This window comes from Lepidochelys kempii, chromosome 11, assembly GCF_965140285.1.
Source record: "Lepidochelys kempii isolate rLepKem1 chromosome 11, rLepKem1.hap1, whole genome shotgun sequence".
Lineage (NCBI taxonomy): Eukaryota > Metazoa > Chordata > Testudines > Cheloniidae > Lepidochelys > Lepidochelys kempii.
In genome coordinates this window covers 69,105,403-69,129,686 of record NC_136390.1, presented here as the reverse complement: position 1 = coordinate 69,129,686, position 24,284 = coordinate 69,105,403, and the positions used below count along the sequence as shown (strand labels likewise).

At 48.6% G+C, this 24,284-nt stretch overlaps 1 protein-coding gene across 1 annotated transcript in view; it reads left to right on the top strand.

The window, feature by feature from the left end:
• Nucleotides 1-11,900, top strand: part of RAMP1 (receptor activity modifying protein 1) — a 126,132-nt gene extending 114,232 nt beyond the window's left edge. The window contains exon 4 of the mRNA XM_073306752.2: nt 7,146-11,900. Coding sequence (XP_073162853.1) covers nt 7,146-7,401 — 256 coding nt within the window. The 3' untranslated portion in view covers nt 7,402-11,900. The remainder of the gene's footprint in view (nt 1-7,145) is intronic.
• Nucleotides 11,901-24,284: the final 12,384 nt, after the last annotated feature.

Sequence of the window (24,284 nt, the reverse complement as noted above, 5' to 3'; positions counted from 1 at the left end):
CAGACTCACGGGGGGTCTGCCCTTTGAACCTTTGGCAACGAGCTCCCTGCTCTCTCTCTCCTACAAGGTGGTGTTTCTGGTAGCGATAACCTCAGCCAGGAGGGTGTCTGAGGTCAAGGCCCTAACATCAGAACCTCCTTACACTGTGGACAAGGTTCAGCTCAAGCCTCACCCGGCTTTTCTCCCGAAGGTTGTCTCCCAGTTTCAAATAAACCAGGACATTGTCCTCCCTGTATTCTACCCTAAGCCACGCTCAAGCGGCAAGGACCAAAAGTTTCACTCATTGGATGGCTGCAGGCCGCTACCCTTCTACATAAAGAGAACGAAGCTGTTCTAGTCCAATACCCACCCTCCTTCCCCTTTGTCGGAGGGGAAGTTTTCCGGCTGCCCTGCACCCGCGTGCGCACACACCTGATTGGAATGGACATGAACAGTTACAAGAAAGTGAGTAACCGTTTTTTTCCTGCATGGCAAATCTGGCAAAATATACTCAACTTTTTGCTGTTGTCACGCTATAGATATGGGATGTGCTTCTGCTTAGGCATGGTTTTAAAACTGAAGTGAAGCTCCTAAAACATACAGGGGCAGAGATCTGCTTCTGCAGGGATTATGGCTGTGAGGGGCAGGAATATGCCCCCTCTGCTCAGCTACTAAACCACAAAGGCAATTGCCATGTGTATCTGCTAAGTCCTACCAGAGAGAGAGCTTCAGACCTTTGGATGACTGAGCTGGCAGGATACTACCCTTAAAACAGTGCTTTGCTGCAGTTCCCGTGGGAGAGGTGACTTAGCTTCATTGCGGTTGTCATGCATAGTAAAAGATCTCCCTCTTGATGTTTCTCATTCTTTCCTTTGCAAGAAAGCAGCTTGGGAGCAGGATCAGTAAACCCCCTGAGCTTCATAGACTATCAGGGTTAGAAGGGACCTCAGGAGGTCATCTAGTCCAACCCCCTGCTCAAAGCAGGACCAATCCCCAATTTTTACCCCAGATCCCAAATGGCCCCCTCAAGGATTGAACTCAGAACTCTGGGTTTAGCAGGCCATTGCTCAAAGCACTGAGCTATCCCTCCCCCATGGTGGGGAAACAAACAGTCCTAGAGAAAGAAGGAAGAATGGTGAATGGACAAGCTGAGGAGCAGAAGATAGCAGGAAAATGGCCATTTACAGGGAGTTACAAGGAGGCACAGAGATGTGTTTAGCATCCTGGCAAACGGATATATTACGAGGCCATTTGTAGGAGTGCAGTAGACACACGGTCCTGTAAATAACTAATAGGCAATGCTCGATTGATGAACGTGCCCATATATAGAGACCCTTCCTCCAGCAGGCCTAGACAGGCACGTGTTCCCACTGATGAGTTCAACTACAGCAAAGTCAACCAAAAGTTTCTGTTAACATGTGTGGGTAAATACAGCAAAGCGGATGCCTTGCACTTAGCCTTTGGAAATGGCAAACTGAAGTAGTCTACGTACAAAGAGATCCCAAATGATTAAACATGAGGGGTTAGGTGGAAGACACAATCAGTCTGAGTTTCTATGCAACTGCTGCATTTTTCACTTTGCGAGGGTTTTTTCCCCCCCAAGCTTTTCTTCTTTTTTGAACTGCCTTGCAGCTAGACTCCAATAATATCATCTATTAAGGATATGGGCCAACAAAGAAAAGGAAATGGTTTCCAAGCAACAGGAACTACGCCAAAGTTTTCAGAATTGATTGTAGCCCTCTGACTCAGGTATCCTTTTATTCATCCATTCTCCAGTGTGGCAGTTCTCTGCATGCTCCTTCAGCGATCAGAGAACTGGACACCTACAGCGTAATTTCAGTACAAAAGCCACATTGATAATCCTCTCACAGCAATAGGCACACGGAAATATAGCCTCTGAGGAGGCCCATAGGCCTCCATGGTTTAAAGAACAGAAAGTGAGTGGGTGCAGTATCACTGTTACAATTGTGGTCTGACTGTGAGGGACTGGGCTTTGAAAATTCTATCCTTTACTAGCAGTCAGAAGTGGTTGAAGTCCCCTCAGACGTAGGCCAGTATGTGGTTTCCAAATTTCAGATCACTTACAGCCTCAGGGTGTGCTGGAGATGCCTTTGGGTGGGCTGGGGGCTCCCCACTTGGATGACATTTTTGTTGCCACCAGATGCAACTCTGAGAGATGGCACCATACCCAGTGCTGAACAGATCTCAAAAGGTCTAGGGGTGAGGTGAAAATAAGCAGGAATTTGGATGTTCACCTGAACCTCTCTGGGTTGTAGAATTGAGGTGTTGTGAAAACAGGTGACTCTAGAAAATTTCCAGTACTTCCTGTCACTTGTGTGGTCTGAGCTACCATGGGAGTTTGTCCTCTAGGGATACTTTTGCCTCCAGTCCTGACCACAAAGTGCAGGGGAAATGAAAACAAAAGTTATCTCTTGACACTCAGAAAAAGATGGATTTGATTTTGGTGTGCTGGCTGGGCAATGGTTAGGTCAGGTTTATTTTGTGTGAACGGTTTCACTCACTTCTAATTATTCACCCCAGCTGTCACCATCTTACTGGGCAGCACCAATTGGCCACAGCTCGACGTCACGCCTATAATTTCTTCCTTCTGAGTGTGGTATGCAAATGTGGCAGTTCCTGGTGTCGCAGTTTCAGGGTAACTGCACCTGTATATCCCCTCTGTGGTCCCTCAAGGGCACTCACTTAGGGTTACCGGCTTCCAGCCGTCACCTCTCTTGAGCAGAGACCCACCTCTCTCTCTCTCGACTGGGGTTTTAAGGCTTCACACACAGTCCCCTGCTTTACACGGTGATATCCCCAGCAAGCCAGTCTGCCTAAACACCAGTTCCCGTGCTTTGCTTTTTCTCTGAGGGCAATCAACAGTGTAATGCCAGCAGTTACAAGCCAGCACACAGCCCTTTCTAAGCAAGCACGCTTATTCTTAAGATGAAAGCATTACAGAGAAAACATAAAAACAATATACCATATATCCATGCTGAAAACTTACCAGAGGTCACCTGTTAGTGTTATGGGGCCCTAAAAGGCAGGCCAAGGTCCTTCCAACCATTCTGCAAGGATTGGGAATCCCGCCCCCCTTTGGTCTTCCCCCTTAGCTGGATGAAAATAAAGGCCCTGGGTGAGTTCAAACACAGCCCTTTTAAGCCAAAATCCTTTCTTCGTTTTCCTTGTCTCTGGAAACCCTGTTGGAACCAATATACGTGAGCCTCCCCAGAGGGTGGTATCTCTCGCTGTGTTTACAATGTGAGTGAGTCATCGAAATGAGCCCCCACCGTTTTAGTTCCTGAAGGAGCTGTGGCAACCCTCCCCGTGCACTCGAACACAATCATACGCACAATCCCTGGCTCCCAGTGCTACATCAGCTTAATACAGTAGGTTCCCCCAAAATACTGCATGTCTGTCACACCTGGCACCTGTGCAGAGTAGGTGGAATTAACAATAAACGGTGTTTAACCAAAAGCTCTTCCCACACTTGCCCATTTACATGGAGGAAAAAAGCCTGGATGTGAGGAGCCTACAATTCTTACTGGGCCATATCCCTGACTACAGCTGAACTGCACACTGTGTTCCTTTGCCCTGAATTAGAGCAGCCCCAGACCCTAAGCAGCCAAAATTACAGCCACAGATATTGGACACCTGCCCTTTACCCTGATATACCGCAACAGATAGGGAATGGCCTAGGGCAGGGGTTCCCAAACTGGGGCACATGTACCTGAGACATCTCTGGGGGGGTACGCAGGAGAAATTGTGTAATAGCGGATTTTAGTTTATTTATTGCGTTTTCATAACAGGCTACTCAGAGGAAGCTTTAAAACTCTGTGGGAATTTGTTATAGAAAATACAGTAGTTAATTTACTTCAAGATGTACCAACGAGAACACAGATACACAGAGATGCTTACATACAGAGCCCTCACCTCCAATCACCATACAGCGCAAGTTCAGTTGCCCAGCAACCATCCAGTCTAACTGAGCTCAGAACATAGGGGTGGGGGCAGTCGGTTGTATAAGTCGCACTATATCTGTGCATAACAGTGAAATATGGACAGATGGTTAAAGACAGGTAGCGTTAAGAAGAACACACAAAGTATCGGTGATGAGACGGGTACGGGTATGTGGGCAGCTGGTAGATCTGGAAGTGGGTACGCAATAAGAGAAGTTTGGGAATCTCTACACCACTGGAGAATCACCCTTGCGTTGAGGTGACCATCCTGATGCTGGATACTTTGGGTTTAAGGCCCGTTTGCATTGGTGACGTAGTGCAATATGGCCATGCCATAAAGGAAAATCTGCCACACAACTTCATTTTGCTCTGCATCCTGCACCAGCGCACACAGTGATCTTCACTGAGCGGCCTGTCCTGTGAGCCATGGAGAAGAAACAAGAGAATGAAGAACACAGTTTGACAAGTCAAAGTAATAAAATCCGATCCCTGTAGCAGCCTCCCTGAAACGCTGCACGGTACAACGGTTAATATTTAGCTGCTTTTGTTTTACATCTTTCCCCTGGGGGACACTCTGAAACGCATTCTGTTTAGAAATTCTGCTGCTCAGATGGTGGGGCCCAATCCACCCATCCCTGTGCTGAGTAGGGCCTGCCTCTGCAATGGGACTCTGCTTTACGATGGGAGGTGGGGGCAGAATTAGGCCCTTAGGTTTTCTGGATTTTTCTTTCTTTGGGGCAAGATTGTGCCTTTCAGCACAGCCATGAGCAGGGGGTGGTGCACCAGCTGCCCCACCCAGGGGGCACTGGCTGCACACACACCTTTGTTCCCTCTTGTTGTTTTTGGGGAGGGGGAAGATGAGGTGGGGGAGGAAGGAAGGAAGGATTAAGGGGATGATGAGGAGGGAGTAACTTGTTGCAACCCCTTGCAAATGTGCGGTTTGCTCCCACTTGCACCTAGCCAATTGCTGTGCTCCCCAAGTAGAAATGAAGCTCCACCCCACCCGCTGGCTTCCAGGGGATGTGCTTCACACCAGACCCAAGATATGGGTCTTCCCATACTTACTTCCCCACACCTTACTTCCCCACACCGCCTTACTCAGGCAAAGATGACAAGGGATGATCTAACCTTTGGGGTTCTTACTAAAGACCTTTGCGTGAAGCCAGCATCTGCCCCTAGGAGTTCGTCTGCTCCTGCTTGTATCCTCAGGAATGGGATGTTTGACATGGGGCCATAGTTAGCTAGAACTAAAATATCCAAGTTGGGCTTCTTCAGTGTTGGTCAGACTATTGTGTGTTTGAAGGAGGAAGGGAAGATACCTTCTGTCGATCAGAAGTAGCACCAGTTGCTCATGATTCATTTTCACAAGGCAGGATGGGCGTAGGTCGGATTCACAAGTCTTGGGTCGAGACTCCTTTAAGATGTCCAGAACTTCTTGGTGAGTGAATGTACTGAACTCTGGGTGTGCAGGCAGGCTGTTGGTTGGTGGGTATAGGTGATCCATGGAGTTTTAGAAGCCTTCCCCAGTGTGGGCGATCTTTTTGGTGAAGTAGGATTGCAGTCCCTCACAGCGCTTGGTACTGGGCTCTGATGCATATTCCAGCGACTTCGGATTAATGACGCTGTTTACCACCTTGGATAACTCTTTGGGGCGGGATTTGGTATTCTCAGTGGAGGCTACTGTAGTGATGCTCAGAGAAAACCTCGAGATACTTCTTGTAACTTTCCACTGGAAAGGAAGGGGTGGGGGAGTCAAGTTTGGGAAACAAAGGTTTCCCGCCTTTATGTAAATCCTATTTAAGGGTGGGGAGGAAAGCAAACAGGACTCCTCCTCTCCCTGGCCTATCTACCCAAGAAGAAAGACTGCTAAAGCTGCCTGAAGGGAAGGCGGGGGGGGGGCGGAGTCCTGACTGAGACAGTGGTCCAGTCTGGAAAGAAATATAACTGGAACTCTGAACCACAGAAACTTTGCAACCTGCCTAAAATAACATTTAGGGTGAGAATTTACATTTTGTAACCTGTTTGTTAAGTATATTCAGCTTAGCTTGCGTATTTTGCTTTATTTGGTCAGTAATCTGCTTTGTTCAGTCTGTTATCTCTTATATTCACTTAAAATTCACCTTTTGTAGTTAATAAACTTATTGCTTGTTTATAATATAACCCAGTTTATGTAATTTCTAACTGGGGGGGTAAGACATTGTGCATATCTCCCTCCACATTGAGGGAGGGGGCGGATTTCATAAAACCTTTGGGTTTGTCCCCCTTAAAAGGAGTGGGCACCAGAGTGTTGGGGAGAGACCTCAGGCTGAATCTTTCCAGAGCGGATCTCTGTCTCTCTCTGCAGCTGGGTGTGACCCTCCCTGTGTGCTTGGCTGGAAGAGGCTTGTGAGCCTAACCCAGGAAGGCCAGGTAAAGGGGACCCAGGCTGCCAGAATAGACAGGCTCAGTGGTGTCTCAGCACATAAGGTGACAGGGCCAAAACCCGTCACATTCCCAACCTGACAACAGCACAACTTGAAAAGGAACACAAGTTTTGCATTCATTGCCTGGATCTCTTGTGAATGTGAAATCTTGTCTGCTTCCAACATGAAGAATTGTGGTTTTGAGGGCTCATTAGCCAGTGGTGGATCAGAGCTGGTGATTGCTATTGTAATGTATGGTGAAGGCATTTCAGTCACCCCCGTTGGTGCTTTTCCCTGAGCTATGGATGTCATCGACTGTGATGTTTGCTGATCTTTTTCTAAGCACTAATCTGTTTTATTTTCCTCACAAATCCAGGTTTTAAAGCCCTTTGGAGTGCTCCTTTGAGGAGTGAGTTAGCACAGTGAATACTCCTCACCGTTCTCTCCTTGACATTTTAGCATTATTGCTCAATCAAGCATGAAGCTCTTGTGGTCTCATCACCTCAGGCTGTGACTGCATCCGATCCCACAAGCTCAGCAGTCTCAAATCTTGGGCTTGTTACGTGCTCCTAAGACCAGTGGGAGCTGAGGGTCCTTTCACCTCACAAGATCCAGCCCTCAGGCTTGGTCGATAGCGTCCAGTGTAACTAGAGCTGAGAGGCCCAGTTTTCAAAACAGTTCCCACTGCTGCTAGGCAGAGTTTTGGGTGCTGAGTATCTCTGAAGAGCAAACCGGAGGTGTTTTAGCTCACTCTGATTGGTGAATGACAGCTCTGAACCCATCTAGTGTTCTTCTTCTTTTCCAGCTCCTACGGCGAGCTCACCAACTGCACCATCCTGATAGCCAAGAAACTGGATTGCTATTGGCCGAACCAGCTGGTGGACGAGTTCTTCATAGCCATTCACAAGCACTATTTCAAAAACTGCTCCCTCTCTGGGAGGTCTCTGCGCGACCCACCTAACAACATCCTATGCCCGTTCCTTGTGGTCCCCATCCTCATCACCCTGCTCATGACGGCGCTGGTGGTGTGGCGGAGCAAGCGGAGTGAGGGCATTGTGTAAGCTAGCATGCCCCAGGATCTCAGTAAATCAATAGAAAGACCTACCTTCCTGTGGACTAATCCCTCTCTGTCAGACTCGGCGAGCCCTTGTGGAATCCGCAGCACGTTGGAAGCTTTGGTGAACAGCTTTGTAACCCCAAGGCAAAATGTGGAGAAAGAACAGTGCACACTTGACCTTTAACACTGTCCTGACTAGAGAGGTGTGCTGTACTCATACACATTTCCTCTCGATAACAACCCTTTGTTCAGGCAGAGATGACATGCTTTGGACTAAATGCCACTTCTCATTACTCTCAGTAACTGCAGCACTTCTTGCAAGCCAATTACTTGGTCATTTTAAAAATCATTTATGAGCCAATTAATTGAAAACGTATATCTATAGGTCAAGATTAGTATTTATACACTTAATCAATAATCAGCCACAGGATGGATCTGGGGAGGCACCATTCTGTAGACATCTAATTATTATAATTTATTTCTTGCAAAGTTTTTTGGCTTGAATGCTTCTGAAGTCTATTATTGTTAATTAAAGGAACCCTTGATTACTTTGCAAACCGCTGTTGTCAGTTTTTGCTTATAATGTACTGAAATATTGCAGCATTGCCTAGCTACACAGAAGTCAGACTTTTCATGGTTAAAAGAGATTTTTTGCAAATTATTTCTCCTATAGTTTCATAGAACTGTAGAAATGTAGGGCAGGAAGGGACCATGAGAGGTCATCAAATCCAGCCCCCCTGCTCTGAGGCAGGACCGAGTAAACCTAAACCATCGTTGACAGGTATTTGTCCAACTTGTTCTTAAAAACCTCCATGGATGGGGATTCCACAACCTCCCTTGGTAGCCTGTTCCAGAGCTTAAGTACTCTGACCAGTTAGAAAGTTTCTCATAATATCTAAAGGATATCTAGAGACCTCAGCCAAGATCAGGGCCCCATAGTGCCAGGCACTATGCAAACATAACAAGAGACAATTCCTGCCCTAGGGAGCTTACAATCTAAACAGAGGGAGGGGGAAAGGAAAAATTCTCCCCCGGGGAACTGAGGCACAGATAGATTTCAGTGACTTACCCAGAGAGTTTGCGGAAACTGAACTGAATGCAGCCTAAAGCTCAGTCTGGGGCCTTCACCACAAGCCCATTCTTCCTTCTTTGTAGCACCCTTCAGGAGGAAGGTGCTTTACACATGTTAGCATGAGTAATTATCGTATTATCGGCAAGTTTGTTCCACTCTAGGATCTTATTCATGAGATTTCTGATGGTCTCCGAGCTTGACAGGCAGTGTTAACACCCCCTCCCACACACACACGCGCGCGGTCACGCTCCCTTCCTCCACAAGCATAGAGCCGCTGCCATAGAAAGCGTCACATTTTATAGTCCCCAAACATCTTAAGTGTCCAGCCACAGTCTGAATGGGGGGGCAGGCGCAGGAAGCAATGGAGCAAAACACAGTGAGACATGGCACCAAAACAGTGGACGAACACAGCCGTCAGTTATAGCAAAAGCACGGCTCTTTTCCCCAACAGGATAAGCTCTTGGAAGCAGAACTGTTGCTCCTGCAGATTGTTTTCCTTGATTCATTTTCCTCCCCTAATTCTAGCGAACGGTCCATTAGCCAGTGCGGAGACCCCAAAATATTATTGGAAAACTGACTTATTCCAAGATTTGTAGGGTATAGAAATCCAGCTTCAATCCTGGAAAGCTCTCCTTGTGTCCACTGGCTCTCCAGCTGGCTGTTACAATGAGCCCTGCGCTTCCTCTAGGCTGCTAGCCTCTGTCCCGTTCCCTCACTTTCTCTAAACTCAAAACATCTTCTCCAGCGAAAATTGTATTTAGGTCCCAATCCTGCTCCCACTGAAGGACAGAGTGGTATTGAGAGGATGGGAAGGAGAGAGGTTGCTGTTGGTTTCATTGTTAGTAGGATAAGTCCCTTGTACTGGGGTTGACAGCAGTTTAAGGTGGTTGAGCTATACTGTCCCATTTACTTATTGCTTAGCCTTATGATATGCATGGAAGGCGCTCGATAAGTTTTGATAAGATACAGAGATATTGCAGTTTAAGTGCTTTTGTGCTGTATTTTTATTGCATAAAGACTTCAAAAATATTTTTATCATCATTAGTCAAATCTCCAAGTCCTTAAATCAAGGTTCATGGCCCCGGGTCTCTTAGTGGAAAATGTGTATTTTGTTCCAGACCAAAGCAGCATGGAATTGTCTTTAAATATTGTACAGTATTCTGTAATAAGGAATAAGCACGTTACCAAAGGGGTTAAGATGGGAGGGGGTTTCTGAGAAAGACAGCTTTGTTGTTTCGCAGGGACAGGGTGATTCATAAAGCAATAACTTCCTTGGAAAAGGGAAGTTTTCTACCCAGAGGAGCCTGGATCTGGATGAGAACAAATTCTAGTTGTATCAGGGGAGGTGCAGGAATTTAAGCAACTACGCAAAGAGGCTCATTCAGACACCGACACATGCATGTTCTAACTAAATGGTTCACGCACAGTGGCATGAAAAACAAACATCAGCATTGCCAACAATGGGCACCTACAGTTAGGTTCCTAGAACCAGGTCCTGGTATTTAAGTGCCTAATTCCCACTGAAATCAATGGAAGTTAAGCACTTAAATTCCTTTGAGGATCAAAGCCCTAAGCCTGATTTTCAAAAGGGATGAGCATCCAGCCTTTCCCACTGCAGTCCTGGCCAAATGCTTTTGAGTCTCATACAGATCCTAGCTGGATGGACTCTACAAGGCTGGATTCCTTACCCTCCTCTTCTCTTCTCTGGTGTCCTGCAGTATTTTTCTTTCCTGCTGCCACTGTGTCCTCTTTTTCAAGGCACAGATGGGGGTTTGCAGAGATCCACTGAAAGAAGGCAGAGTTATAAGACCCAGCACTCATACTGCAGGGCCATCTTTATATCTAACCACAGGGGCCTAATTTTGAAAAGCATCTAATGGACTTTGTGATGTATAAAGCCCACACTGGCAGTGACAGAATTGCAGGGGAGCTTAATTAGCCCATGCTGTGGCACCTGGAGAGGAGATAGGTAATTAAGGATTAGACCCAGCTGGGAAGAACCCAAGTGGGTAGGTCCTGTAGCAATGCAGGGCTTTACTTACAGGAAACAAAGGAGAGAGAGGTAGTAGGGAGTTCTCTTCCCCTCTGGCAAAGGAACCATAGAGGGGCCTGCAGGGTGGAACACATACTTTGGGATTGTCCCTGAGGGGAGCTGGGGAGAAGGAGATGTCTAAAGGAAGCCTGGGAGAAGAAAGATTGCAGGGCAGCAGCTTGGGAGGAGCCAGATCTCCAGAGAGAAAGCCCTGAGAGGGAGTGCTCTGTAACAGAATGAGGAGGAACCCTGCAGAGCCCAGCAGAGGAGAGAGGAGTCTGTGGTGGACTGAGCTCGGGGGGGCGGGATGAAGATGTTCTATTCTGTTGAGTTTTGAGTTTGGCCTTGTTACCCCGGAAGGGGTGGGAGCTGGCTGGAAGCCCAAGTTGCTGGACAGGCCACTGGACCAGAGTGAGGCAGAAGGGCTGCAGTGTTGGGTCTCACCATGAGGCAGTACCCTGGGATGGTAAGTCTCACAGACTTAGATTTCTAAGTCATGTAAGCACTTTTCAGAATTGTTTGATCCTTAAATTCCACAGAATTATGCGGTTATCCTCTGTGGAGGGGGTGGGGGGTGGACAGTCGGGCTGAGCTGTGGAGGCAGAAGCCATGCACAGACAGGTATCTTCAGATTTTTAGCAAAGCATAGCAGCTTATTCATTTCAATGTAAATTCAAGCCAGTATAAAAATTCTCCTTTTAAATGTACTTTTTAAAGTTGTGTTGGTGGATAAGAATGAGCTTGTTTGGTCTAAACCTCACTGCACACTAACTAAGAATACTGTAAAGTGCTTTTAAATGATTGTCTTGCCTCGAGAGAAATGACACAGTGTTTTCTGAGTGTTTTTTCCCTTTTCATTTGCATGGAGGAATTGGCAGAAAAGCATGCGCTATCTGGGCTCTTCTGTAAAGCTAGTAAGATACCCTGGCCTATGGCAGCTGAGAGCCATTTGTACTGGTGTGTTTATGCTATCTGCTTTCATAGCCCGCGCTTTAGAACGTTGCTGGACGTTTTCTGTCTGCCATGTAACGTGTGAGCTCCTTACTGGCTGAATGCACAAGTGAGAATTGGGGTAAACCCCTTTGAAATCCCTCCTGGCCAGGGGAAAGCTCCTCTCACCTGTAAAGGGTTAAGAAGCTAAAGGTAACCTCGCTGGCACCTGACCAAAATGACCAATGAGGAGACAAGATACTTTCAAAAGCTGGGAGGAGGGAGAGAAACAAAGGGTTTGTGTGTCTCTCTGTAGTCGTCTTGGCCGGGGACAGAACAGGAATGGAGTCTTAGAACTTTTAGTAAGTAATCTAGCTAGGTATGTGTTAGATTATGATTTCTTTAAATGGCTGAGAAAAGAATTGTGCTGAATAGAATAACTATTTCTGACTGTGTATCTTTTTTGTAACTTAAGGTTTTGCCTAGAGGGGTTCTCTATGTTTTTGAATCTAATTACCCTGTAAGATATCTACCATCCTGATTTTACAGGGGGGATTTCTTTATTTCTATTTACTTCTATTTTTTATTAAAAGTCTTCTTGTAAAACACTGAATGCTTTTTCATTGTTCTCAGATCCAAGGGTTTGGGTCTGTGGTCACCTATGCAAATTGGTGAGGCTTTTTATCCAACATTTCCCAGGAAAGGGGGGGTGCAAGTGTTGGGAGGATTGTTCATTGTTCTTAAGATCCAAGGGTCTGGGTCTGTAGTCGCCTAAGCAAATTGGTGAGGCTTTTTACCAAACCTTGTCCAGGAAGTGGGGTGCAAGGTTTTGGGAAGTATTTTGGGGGGAAGGACGCGTCCAAACAGCTCTTCCCCAGTAACCAGTATTAGTTTGGTGGTGGTAGCGGCCATTCCAAGGATAACGGGGGTAATATTTTGTACCTTGGGGAAGTTTTGACCTAAGCTGGTAAAGATAAGCTTAGGAGGTTTTTCATGCAGGTCCCCACATCTGTACCCTAGAGTTCAGAGTGGGGGAGGAACCTTGACAGATACCCTGGCCTATGGCAGCTGAGAGCCATTTGTACTGGTGTGTTTATGCTATCTGCTTTCATAGCCCGCGCTTTAGAACGTTGCTGGACGTTTTCTGTCTGCCATGTAACGTGTGAGCTCCTTACTGGCTGAATGCACAAGTGAGAATTAAATAATCCCGAGCACTTCCATATGCTCTTTAATGTACTAAAGCAAGCAGTGGATCGTAAATTTGAATAACTCATGCTAATACCAGGCTTGAAGCATTAGTTTATGAATTCTGTCTCGTTAGAGTTTGGGGCTGGGGGGGAGACACAGTCTGAGAAGGTAGTGTTTTATCCCCAAGCCACTTCTACACACACACCATCTTGGGTGGTATTCATGCCTGCACAGAGGCTCAGTGCAGGACCCATGTGCCTCTTGCTTATTTTGGGAACATAAGGGTGCCCTAGGCCAGGGGTGGGGGTCATGACATTCTGGGGTGCAATCCAGAGCAGTGTGGGGTTGTCACCACTTGCCCAGCAAGCTGGGGGTGCCTCCGCTGTGCAGTTGCAGCTCCTTGCGAACAGCATGCCGGTCCACAGGCGCTGACTGTTGGTTTTGGGTTTTCTGCTGGTGGGGGCTTTTGAGGAGGGGGTGTGTGTGTTGAGGAGGAGGCTCTGCCAGTTTGGGGAGAGGCTATCATCAGCAGTTTTATACACGTTCATATTCCACTTACTGAATGTGTGTATCATTGGTACACCAGTGGGTATGGGGGGGGGGTTTGAGGGGAGGGGACAGAGAGGAGCAGGTGGGGTCACAGTCATAGGGTCACAGAATCTCAGGGTTGGAAGGGGCCTCAGGAGGTGTCTAGTCCAACCCCTGCTCACAGCAGGACCCATCCCCAATTTTTGCCCCAGATCCCAAATGGCCCCCTCAGGGATTGAACTCACAACCCTGGGTTTAGCAGTCTGGGCGCTGGTGCTCCTCCACGCTTCTAGGGAGTTTCCAGTGCTCCTGCCCAGCCTCCCCAAATGCAAGAGTCACGTGGCGCCTATGACTGACTGGCTCGTGGGTACTGAGCACCCCCTATTTTTTGGGGTGGGTGCTTGAGCCCCAGAGCACCCACAGAGTCGGCACCTATGTGCAGGTCACACCCCGAGTGTGTGTGTGTGTGTGTGTGTGTATAGCCACGGCAACCCGTCAGCAAACGCCAGCTACACTGGCTTCCAGCAGCCTTGGTTACAACTTGCAGGTGACCCCAATACACTCCCAGTACTAAATTTCCCCTCCAAAACATGTGTTCTGCACTGTCCAGCTCTTTTCTGGACAGTCCAGATATACTAGGTCTGTTGCCTCTCTGGGGGATTAGTGTACAACAGTTTGCTATCCTAAATGGAGTTCCCCACACAGTTCACAACACTGGATTTGTTTTGATTGGAAGAATAAAAAGTCCAGTAAACTACAAAGAGCGAGATTAAGGGAGTGCAAGGCATTAAAGTCAGAAATTGTCACAAGAGAAACAAAAGTAAAATGCTTCCTATTACTAAACGTAACAAATTAGACGTGGTTCAAGGTGAAGTCCCTTTCCATGCTCCCAGCGTCCGAAGTGTTTTGTTGTCTTAAGGGTATAAGTGCCGTGTCCAGTTGGCAGCCAGTATCAAGAAGAGAGCCCCAAGGATCTGTTCAATATCTTCATGACTGATCCGGAGGATGGCGTGGATTGCACCCTCAGCAAGTTTGCAGATGACACTAAACTGGGAGGAGAGGTAGATACACTGGAGGGCAGGGATAGGATATAGAGGGACCTAGACAAATGAGGGGATTGGGCCAAAAGAAATCTGATGAGGTTCAACAAGGACAAGTGCAGATTCCTGCACTTAGGACGGAAGAATCCCATGCACCGCTACAGACGAGGGACCAAGTGGCTCGGCAGCAGTCCTGTAGAAAAGGACCTAGGGGTTACAGTGGACGAGCAGCTGGATATGAGTCAACAGTGTGCCGTTGTTGCCAAGAAGGCTAATGGCATTTTGGGCTGTATAAGTAGGGGCATTTCCAGCAGATCGAGGGACGTGATCATTCCCTTCTATTTGACATTGGTGAGGCCTCATCTGGAGTACTGTGTCTAGTTTTGGGCCCCACAGTACAAGAAGGATGTGGAAAAATTGGAAAGAGTCCAGCGGAGGGCAACAAAAATGATTTGGGGACTGGAACACATGACTTATGAGGAGAGGCTGAGGGAACTGGGATTGTTTAGTCTGCGGAAGAGAAGAATGAGGGGGGGAATTTGATAGCTGCTTTCAGCTACCTGAAAGGGGGTTCCAAAGAGGATGGATCTAGACTGTTCTCAGTGGTACGAGATGACAGAACAAGGAGTAATGGTCTCAAGTTGCAGTGGGGGAGGTTTAGGTTGGATATTAGGAAAAACTTTTTCACTAGGAGGGTGGTGAAACACTGGAATGGGTTACCTAGGGAGGTGGTGGAATCTCCTTCCTTAGAGGTTTTTAAGGTCAGGTTTGACAAAGCCCTGGCTGGGATGATTTAGTTGGGGATTAGGTCCTACTTTGAGCAAGGGGTTGGACTAGATGACCTCCTGGGGTCCCTTCCAACCCTGATATTCTATGAAGAGAGATGGGTAGGGAGAGAGAACTTGAGGTGTTTTTGGCCCTCACTTTTATAGTTCAGTCCCCCCTGTGAAATACATTTTCCTGTGGGTTACCTCTAGGGCTTTAGCCCACGAAAGCTGATGCTAAAATAAATTTGTTAGTCTCTAAGGTGCCACAAGTCCTCCTCGTTCTCTCTGCTGATACAGACTAACACGGCTACCACTCTGAACCCTAGTTTAAGGTTCATTCAAACAGTAAAGGAGGCAACATGGTATTTGGTGGTGAAAGCGGTTGCTCAGGTTTTTCTCCCCTCTGTTAATTGAAATGCTGATTTTTTTTTTCTTGTCTCCTGTCTTCTCCCTCATTGTCTGAGAACCCTGATTACAACTTGTATTTAAACTGAGGTAAACCCACATTCCTCTATTTCGACAGGACTGGTCAAGCAGATCTTAATTGGGGCTATGTGGCTTTGAATATTTGCTGCCAACATTATTCAGGGGGAAGTCATAACTTTATATATAATGTTGCTACACACACATTATTGACCAGTGAGTGATTAGTTTTCAAATGATACCTCACAAGGCAGATTTTGTACAAAGATTCCTACAGTGGAGCGTGGGGTGTGAATACAGGAGTATGTTCTGTCACAGCTCGCCCTCTACACAAAGGTGAATTTCACTTGAAATAGCCCTCACCGCTCCTGTGTTAAGCCCAGAGTTTGGCAGCAGACTGGTTGTGCTTCCCAGCAGGCTGGGAGAAAATGCTGAGGACTTGTCGTCTGTTGGGAAAAGCAGTAGGTTTGTCAGGCCTGCTCATGTAATGCTGCTCATCACAAAGATGGGGAATGCTACCTCCATCCCCCAGAAGGGGAAACTCAGGCTAGCGGGGGTCAAAGCCCATACTTCAGACTTGGGTGCTTAAAGTTAGGTATCGACATGAGGAGGCCAAGAAGCCACTTCTCACAGGCAGCAGCTCTGCACTGAACCAGGAGACCAGAAAAGCTAATACAAAGGCTAAGGGCCACTCAGGTATACCCTAGCAAATATAGACTAGAATTACAAGGCCTCCATTTCTAACGCAGTGAAAACTGGCTTTAATATCATTTAGATGTATTGTTGTAGCCTGAAGGACCAAGACCTCATTGTGCTCGGCACTGTACAAACATCAAACAAAAAAGCCAGTCCTGTTCCAAAGAGCTGACAGTCTAGCTATAAGACAAGAGACAACAAACTGATACAGACAGACGGGGGGAGTACAAGGAAACAATGAGACAATATTGTGTAAATAGACAAGACAGACGCAGGGTGAGGGAAGGGGCAGAACACGCCAGCAGAGTGACCAATGGGATGGCGGCAGACTGCATGTTAACTACCCCTTCACAACTGGGGAGGTAAGAGGGGATCTGCTAAATGGAAGGGGAGGGGTGATCGTGTGGAGTGCAGCTGAGGTGAAGAGGCTGCGAGGGAGTGGGAGGGTTGGAGCAAACAGCCCCTCAACATAGAGCGCCGACAGACAGCCCATTCCGCAGCTCTCTCTCAATGTCTAGGGCTCCTGGCTTTGACTGCTCCCACCAGCTGAAGCCTCTGGCTGGCTGCTCTCTGCAGGTCTCCCCCAGGGCCATGCTGGGAGGTACCATGTGGGTCTTAGTCCCACCCATCCACAACTGGGGGCACTTTCTTGCACGGTTCTGGGTCCGGAGGGGCAATGCGGGGCGGGAAGAGGTGGCTCTAGCTGGATCCCATTTTACCCCCTCCCCACTAGTGCAGCAGTCCCTGCCATGGCTTTGGCACTCCTATATTATCTCCTGGGTACCATGTCATAGACCAGGGTGGGCTGGGTCTTCATTTACCCACTGGTTTCAGAGAACCCACTCTAATTTAAGGTTTCGCATGCCAGTGATACGTTTTAACGTTTTGTAGAAAGTCTCTTTCTATAAGTCTGTATATCCTATAACTAAACTATTGTCGTATGTAAAGTAAACAAGGTTTTTAAAAAGGTTAAGAAGCTTCATTTAAAATTAATTTAAAATGCTGATCTTATGCTGCCAGCCCGTTCAGCCCGCTGCCAGCCTGGGGCTCTGTTCACCGAGGCCGGCAGTGGGCTGAGCGGGGCCGGCGGCCGGGACCCCAGACTGGTAGTGGGCTGAGCGGCTCAGCCTGCTGCCAGTCTGGGGTTCAGTCTGCCGGCTCCTGCCAGCCAGGGTCCCGACTGCCGGGCCCGCTCAGCCCGCTGCCGGTCTGGGATCCCAGCCCTGCCCACACAGAGTGGGTACCTACCTTCTCCCTGGTTCTAGCCCATTCTCTTCCTCTCTCTGCACTGAGCTGAGGGTGGGAGTGCACTGAGCACAGGGCTGGGGGCGAAGGAGCAGGCTGGGGGTTGGGGTGCAGGGTCTGGCCAGGAGCTAGAATGAGGGAGATGAGTCAGGGTTGGGGCAGGAGGTTTGGATGTGGAGTGGGCACTGGGCAGCTCCCGTTTGGTGCTCAGGGTAGGGGTGGGAATGTGGGTAGTGCAAGAGTCAGGGCATGGGGTGTGGGGGGGGCTGGAGTCAGGGCAGGGGGCTGAGGTGTGGGGGGGTGCAGGGGTCAGGGCAGGGGGTGCAGGGGTGTGGGCTAGGGTCCTGGGGGTGCTCCCAGCCCCCTGCCCGGAGCGGCTCACGGCAGGGGGCTGGAGGGGATATGCCCTGATTCCACCCCCTTCCCCACAGCCCTGTCCCCACCAATTCTCTGCCTCCTCCCCGGAGCAGCAAGCGCGCTGCAGCTCCACTTCTCCCCATCCCGCACAAGGGCCATCAGCTGATCGGCGGCAGGGAGAGGAGGAGGGGCAGGAACCCAGCACGGCGGGGGAAGAGGTGGGGAGGGGGGACCTTGCCTGCCCTGCAGCAGCAGCCGACAGGACCAAGCTTCTTCACCCTGCCCCCGCGGGTGGGGGGCAAAGAAGAGTGGGGCGGGCAGGATTTTTAATGGCTCTCTGCTGGCTGCCGGGGTCCCGGCCTGGGTTCGGCAGTGGGCTGAGCGGGGCCGGTGGCTGGGACCCGGCAGGCGGTAGCATGCCATTTAAAATCAGCTCGTGTGCTGTCTTTGGCACGTATGCCATAGGTTGCCGACCCCTGTCATAGACTATCAGGGTTGGAGGGGACCTCAGGAGGTCATCTAGTCCAACCCCCTGCTCAAAACAGGACCAACACCCACTAAATTATCCCAGCCAGGGCCTAGCTTTACAAAGCCATAAAAACCTCTAAGGCTGGAGATTCCACCACCTCCCAAGATAACCCATTCCAGTGCTTCACACCCTCCTAGTGAAACAGTGTTTTCTGATATCCAATCTAGACCTCCCCCACTGCAACTTGAGACCATTACTCCTTGTTCTGTCACCTGCCACCACTGAGAACAGCTGAGCTCCGTCCTCCTTGGAACCCCCCTTCAGGGAGTTGAAAGCTGCTATCAAATCCCCCCCCCACACACACACTCTTCTCTTCTGCAGACTAAATAATCCCAGTTCCCTCAGCTTCTCCTCAGAAGTCATGTGCCCCAGCCCCCTAGTCATTTTCATTGCCCTCTGCTGGACTCTCTCCAATTTGTCCACATCCCTTCTGTAGTGTGGGGGCCCAAAATTGGACGCAATACTCCAGATATGGCCTCACCAGAGCCAAATAGAGGGCAATAATCACTTCCCTCAATCATGCCAGTATTTGCTATGGAGTGAAAACAGCTGGAGGTCTGCAGCCTTAGTCCATTGTTCTGTGACATTATTACGAATTTGTATTTCCATAGTGCCTAGGAGCCTTAGTCATGGAGCAGGCCCACGTTGGGTGAGGCAGTGTTCAAACACAGAACAAACAGATCAAGGCTTACAATGTAAGTGTAAGAGATGGCTGCAGGCAGATAGTGGAGTGTAAGGAAACAATGAGATAATACTGGTCAGCACGAGGGGCCGCTGTCTCAGCACCCCTGCTGAGGTAGCTTTACGGATGTTTATGGAGAGCGCCTCTGAAGCATGAGCTGCAGCATGGGAGAAAGCCCACAATTGTTTCAAAATTTAACAAGCGGGTAGTGGAGGGTGGCCTCGTAGGCTGATTGGAGATGATCATCGATAGTGAATGAGAGATAATAGGCAGGGTGGGGACTGATGGAAAAGGGTCCTGAAAGCAAAGACAAGTAGCTTATGTTGAATGTGATGGTGGAAGTGGAGGGATGCAGAGCAAGGGATGCCCTGGCCACAAGGACGGGCTACAAAAACGATACATGCAGCAGCATTGTGAATGGAAGTGAGTGGAGCAAGGCTGCGTTTGTGGAGGCCGGAGGAAAAGGGTGCTGCCGTAATGGAGAGGCGAAGTGGTGAGAACTTGGATGGGAGTTCTAGCTGTTTGGATTGAAAAGAAAGGCCGTGTCTCAGAGGTGGTATGCCAAAAGGATCGGTAGGCTTTAGCTATAGCCTGAATGTGAGGCTCTAGAGAGAGGTGTGAGTCAAAGATGATGCCCTGGTTACAGGCCTAAGCGACAGGTGGATGGTGTTGCACAGTGATTGAGAATGGGGGGGCAGGGGGAGGTTAACAGCTCTAATTTAGCCATGTTTAGCTTGGGCTGACTACTAGATGTGCACAAGGAAACGTCCGAGTCATGGAGAGAGATTTCCATTTGGACAGAAAGGAGACCAGGCTGGACATACAGAGGTATAGGCAGTCTTCTGAGCTCTGCAGCCTCCAAACATGGTAACAGCCTTCCAGATAGGAAGGAGAAAAGCTATATATGTTGTGACAAAGTTCCTCCTCTACCTTGGTGGGTCTTAAGCTTATTGGTGGATTTGCTCACCTTGGAGCTTCACGGCAGCCCTCAGCTTGGCCGTTTTTCTGAACCCACAGTCCAGATCGACTTCTCCTGTGTCTGACCAGGAGTTGGGAGGTTTGGGGGGATACTGGGACCGCCCTCTAGTCCGGGTTCCAGCCCAGGGCTCTGTGGAATGCAGCTGTCTAGAGCGCCCCCGGAACAGCTGTGTGACAGCTACAACTCCCTGGGCTACTTCCCCATGGCCTCCTCCCAACACCTTCTTTATCTTCACCATAGGACCTTCCTCCTGGTGTCTGATAATGCTTGTACTCCTCAGTCCACGTTCTCACTCTCAGCTCCTAGCGCTTCTTGCTCCCAGCTCCTTACACAAGCACCAAAAACTGAAGTGAGCTCCTTTTTAAACCCAGGTGCCCTGATTAACCTGCCTTAATTGATTCTAGCAGCTTCTTGATTGGCTGCAGGTGTTCTAATCAGCCTGTCTGTCTTAATTGTCTCCAGAAGGTTCCTGATTGTTCTGGAACCTTCCCTGTTACCTTACCCAGGGAAAAGGGACCTACTTAGCCTGGGGCTAATATATCTGGCTTCTATTACTCTCCTGTAGCAGGACTCTCTGTGTAGTCCTGTGGTTGGGCTCTGTGCTCCAGAAGCAGTGAGTCGCTGGTTCAAATTACTCTCCTGTAGCCATCTGGCCCGACCCTGTCACTATATATATATTTATATTTTGGTCATCTTGGGTTAGTTGTTTCCAAAACTGTAACATAGTATTGTACACCTGGCCAAAAACATTGTGAAGAATCTATGTTCAGTTGTAGTTAAAATCAAAAGCAGTGCAAGTTTTTCAATAGAATAAAACTCTCTCACTCCAGCTCTATTATGGGAGATGTTTTGACTCGTGAAAAGAGGAAGAGCCGTAACAAAGCATGAATTCTGTCAATATAAAAAAATAAGGGAGTTGATGTTTCCATAAAAAGTACAGTAATTTGATTTACAGTTCAATTAACAGCCCCACCCCTGTAGATTGCAGCTAGTTAGACCCCTCCACTTATCCATGCTGGCCCTGCCCTCCCCCAATCACTTTTTCTACCTTACTACTGATCAGGACGTCACCCTACCCCCACCCCACCCAATTAATTTATATCTATAGCACTTTCCTGTTCTTCAAAGGGAAGCTGCAATGGGCTCCTCCTGGCTCCAGTGAAAATTTTGCACAAAGGTTGCTACAAGGTAAGATTGCCTGCATCTCTACTCCCTAAGACCAGGGCAGCTGGACGTGTGCACCCTGCCATTGGGGTGTCCTTGCCTGTCCTCCCCTTGAGACTTTAGAGCATCTCCCTGACCTGGTGTGTGTGTGGGCGGGGGGGAATGGTTGTGCATTCAATCCTAGGCTGTACAGCTGCGGGAGTTGCAACTGAATGGCTTGGGAGAGGGCCCTAGATTTATTTTAAGGTGTTCTTCCCCCCCCCCCCCCCCCCACCGCCCAACCCAGGTGCCATCAGCTTGATCCCTTCCTAGCTGTTGAAGCTCATAGCACAAATAACAGGGAAGCCCCTGAAAGCAGGAGCACATGAATATCTGAAAGGTGTGATAGCCTGGGACCTGAGAGTAAGAGTCACCGGTTCAATGGAAGTTAGGAGTCCAGCTCCTTTTGAGCATGCATGCCTTAGTGCCCAAATCCCGGTGACAGTTGGTGTGAATTTGGTACCTACCTCCTCCAGCCTGCAAGCTTCTCGGTTCTTAGAATCATAGAATCATAGAATATCAGGGTTGGAAGGGACCCCAGAAGGTCATCTAGTCCAACCCCCTGCTCAAAGCAGGACCAATTCCCAGTTAAATCATCCCAGCCAGGGCTTTGTCAAGCCTGACCTTAAAAACCTCTAAGGAAGGAGATTCTACTACCTCCCTAGGTAACGCATTCCAGTGTTTCACCACCCTCTTAGTGAAAAAGTTTTTCCTAATATCCAATCTAAACCTCCCCCACTGCAACTTGAGACCATTACTCCTCGTTCTGTCATCTGCTACCATTGAGAACAGTCTAGAGCCATCCTCTTTGGAACCCCCTTTCAGGTAGTTGAAAGCAGCTATCAAATCCCCCCTCATTCTTCTCTTCTGCAGGCTAAACAATCCCAGCTCCCTCAGCCTCTCCTCATAACTCATGTGTTCGAGTCCCCTAATCATTTTTGTTGCCCTTCGCTGGACTCTCTCTAATTTATCCACATCCTTCTTGTAGTGTGGGGCCCAAAACTGGACACAGTACTCCAGATGAGGCCTCACCAATGTCGAATAGAGGGGAACGATCACGTCCCTCGATCTGCTCGCTATGCCCCTACTTGTACATCCCAAAATGCCATTGGCCTTCTTGGCAACAAGGGCACACTGCTGACTCATATCCAGCTTCTCGTCCACTGTCACCCCTAGGTCCTTTTCCGCAGAACTGCTGCCTAGCCATTCGGTCCCTAGTCTGTAGCTGTGCATTGGGTTCTTCCGTCCTAAGTGCAGGACCCTGCACTTATCCTTATTGAACCTCATCAGATTCCTTTTGGCCCAATCTTCCAATTGGTCTAGGTCCTTCTGTATCCTATCCCTCCCCTCCAGCGTATCTACCACTCCTCCCAGTTTAGTATCATCCGCAAATTTGCTGAGAGTGCAATCCACACCATCCTCCAGATCATTTATGAAGATATTGAATAAAACCGGCCCCAGGACCGACCCTTGGGGCACTCCACTTGATACCGGCTGCCAACTAGACATGGAGCCATTGATCACTACCCGTTGAGCCCGACAATTTAGCCAGCTTTCTACCCACCTTATAGTGCATTCATCCAGCCCATACTTCCTTAACTTGCTGACAAGAATACTATGGGAGACCGTGTCAAAAGCTTTGCTAAAGTCAAGAAACAATACATCCACTGCTTTCCCTTCATCCACAGAACCAGTAATCTCATCATAAAAGGCGATTAGATTAGTCAGGCATGACCTTCCCTTGGTGAATCCATGCTGGCTGTTCCTGATCACTTTCCTCTCATGCAAGTGCTTCAGGATTGATTCTTTGAGGACCTGCTCCATGATTTTTCCAGGGACTGAGGTGAGGCTGACTGGCCTGTAGTTCCCAGGATCTTCCTTCTTCCCTTTTTTAAAGATTGGCACTACATTAGCCTTTTTCCAGTCATCCGGGACTTCCCCGGTTCGCCACGAGTTTTCAAAGATAATGGCCAGTGGCTCTGCAATCACAGCCGCCAATTCCTTCAGCACTCTCGGATGCAACTCGTCCGGCCCCATGGACTTGTGCACGTCCAGCTTTTCTAAATAGTCCCTAACCGCCTCTATCTCCACAGAGGGCTGGCCATCTCTTCCGCATTTTGTGATGCCCAGCGTAGCAGTCTGGGAGCTGACCTTGTTAGTGAAAACAGAGGCAAAAAAAGCATTGAGTACATTAGCTTTTTCCACATCCTCTGTCACTAGGTTGCCTCCCTCATTCAGTAAGGGGCCCACACATTCCTTGGCTTTCTTCTTGTTGCCAACATACCTGAAGAAACCCTTCTTGTTACTCTTGACATCTCTGGCTAGCTGCAGCTCCAGGTGCGATTTGGCCCTCCTGATAACATTCCTACATGCCCGAGCAATATTTTTATACTCTTCCCTGGTCATATGTCCAACCTTCCACTTCTTGTAAGCTTCTTTTTTATGTTTAAGATCCGCTAGGATTTCACCATTAAGCCAAGCTGGTCGCCTGCCATATTTACTATTCTTTCGACTCATCGGGATGGTTTGTCCCTGTAACCTCAACAGGGATTCCTTGAAATACAGCCAGCTCTCCTGGACTCCTTTCCCCTTCAAGTTAGTCCCCCAGGGGATCCTGGCCATCCGTTCCCTGAGGGGAGTCGAAGTCTGCTTTCCTGAAGTCCAGGGTCCGTATCCTGCTGCTTACCTTTGTTCCCTGCGTCAGGATCCTGAACTCAACCAACTCATGGTCACTGCCTCCCAGATTCCCATCCACTTTTGCTTCCCCCACTAATTCTACCCGGTTTGTGAGCAGCAGGTCAAGAAAAGCACCCCCCCTAGTTGGTTCCTCTAGCACTTGCGCCAGGAAATTGTCCCCTACGCTTTCCAAAAACTTCCTGGATTGTCTATGCACCGCTGTATTGCTCTCCCAGCAGATATCAGGAAAATTAAAGTCACCCATGAGAATCAGGGCATGTGATCTAGTAGCTTCCGTGAGCTGCCGGAAGAAAGCCTCATTCACCTCATCCCCCCCCCTCATTCTTACCCCAATCAAACCTGAGACTCAACCAGCACTCATTCCTGGTCTCCCTCCTGCCCGTAACTGAAAGGTGCCCCAAATGGCTGCTTAATCTTCTGGCTTTCTGCTCCATTAACACAGTTGAGTTGGAACTTGCTAGATTAGAGCTGCACGCCCTTAAAGATACAATGAGCTGGACAGATTAGGGTGATGAAAGG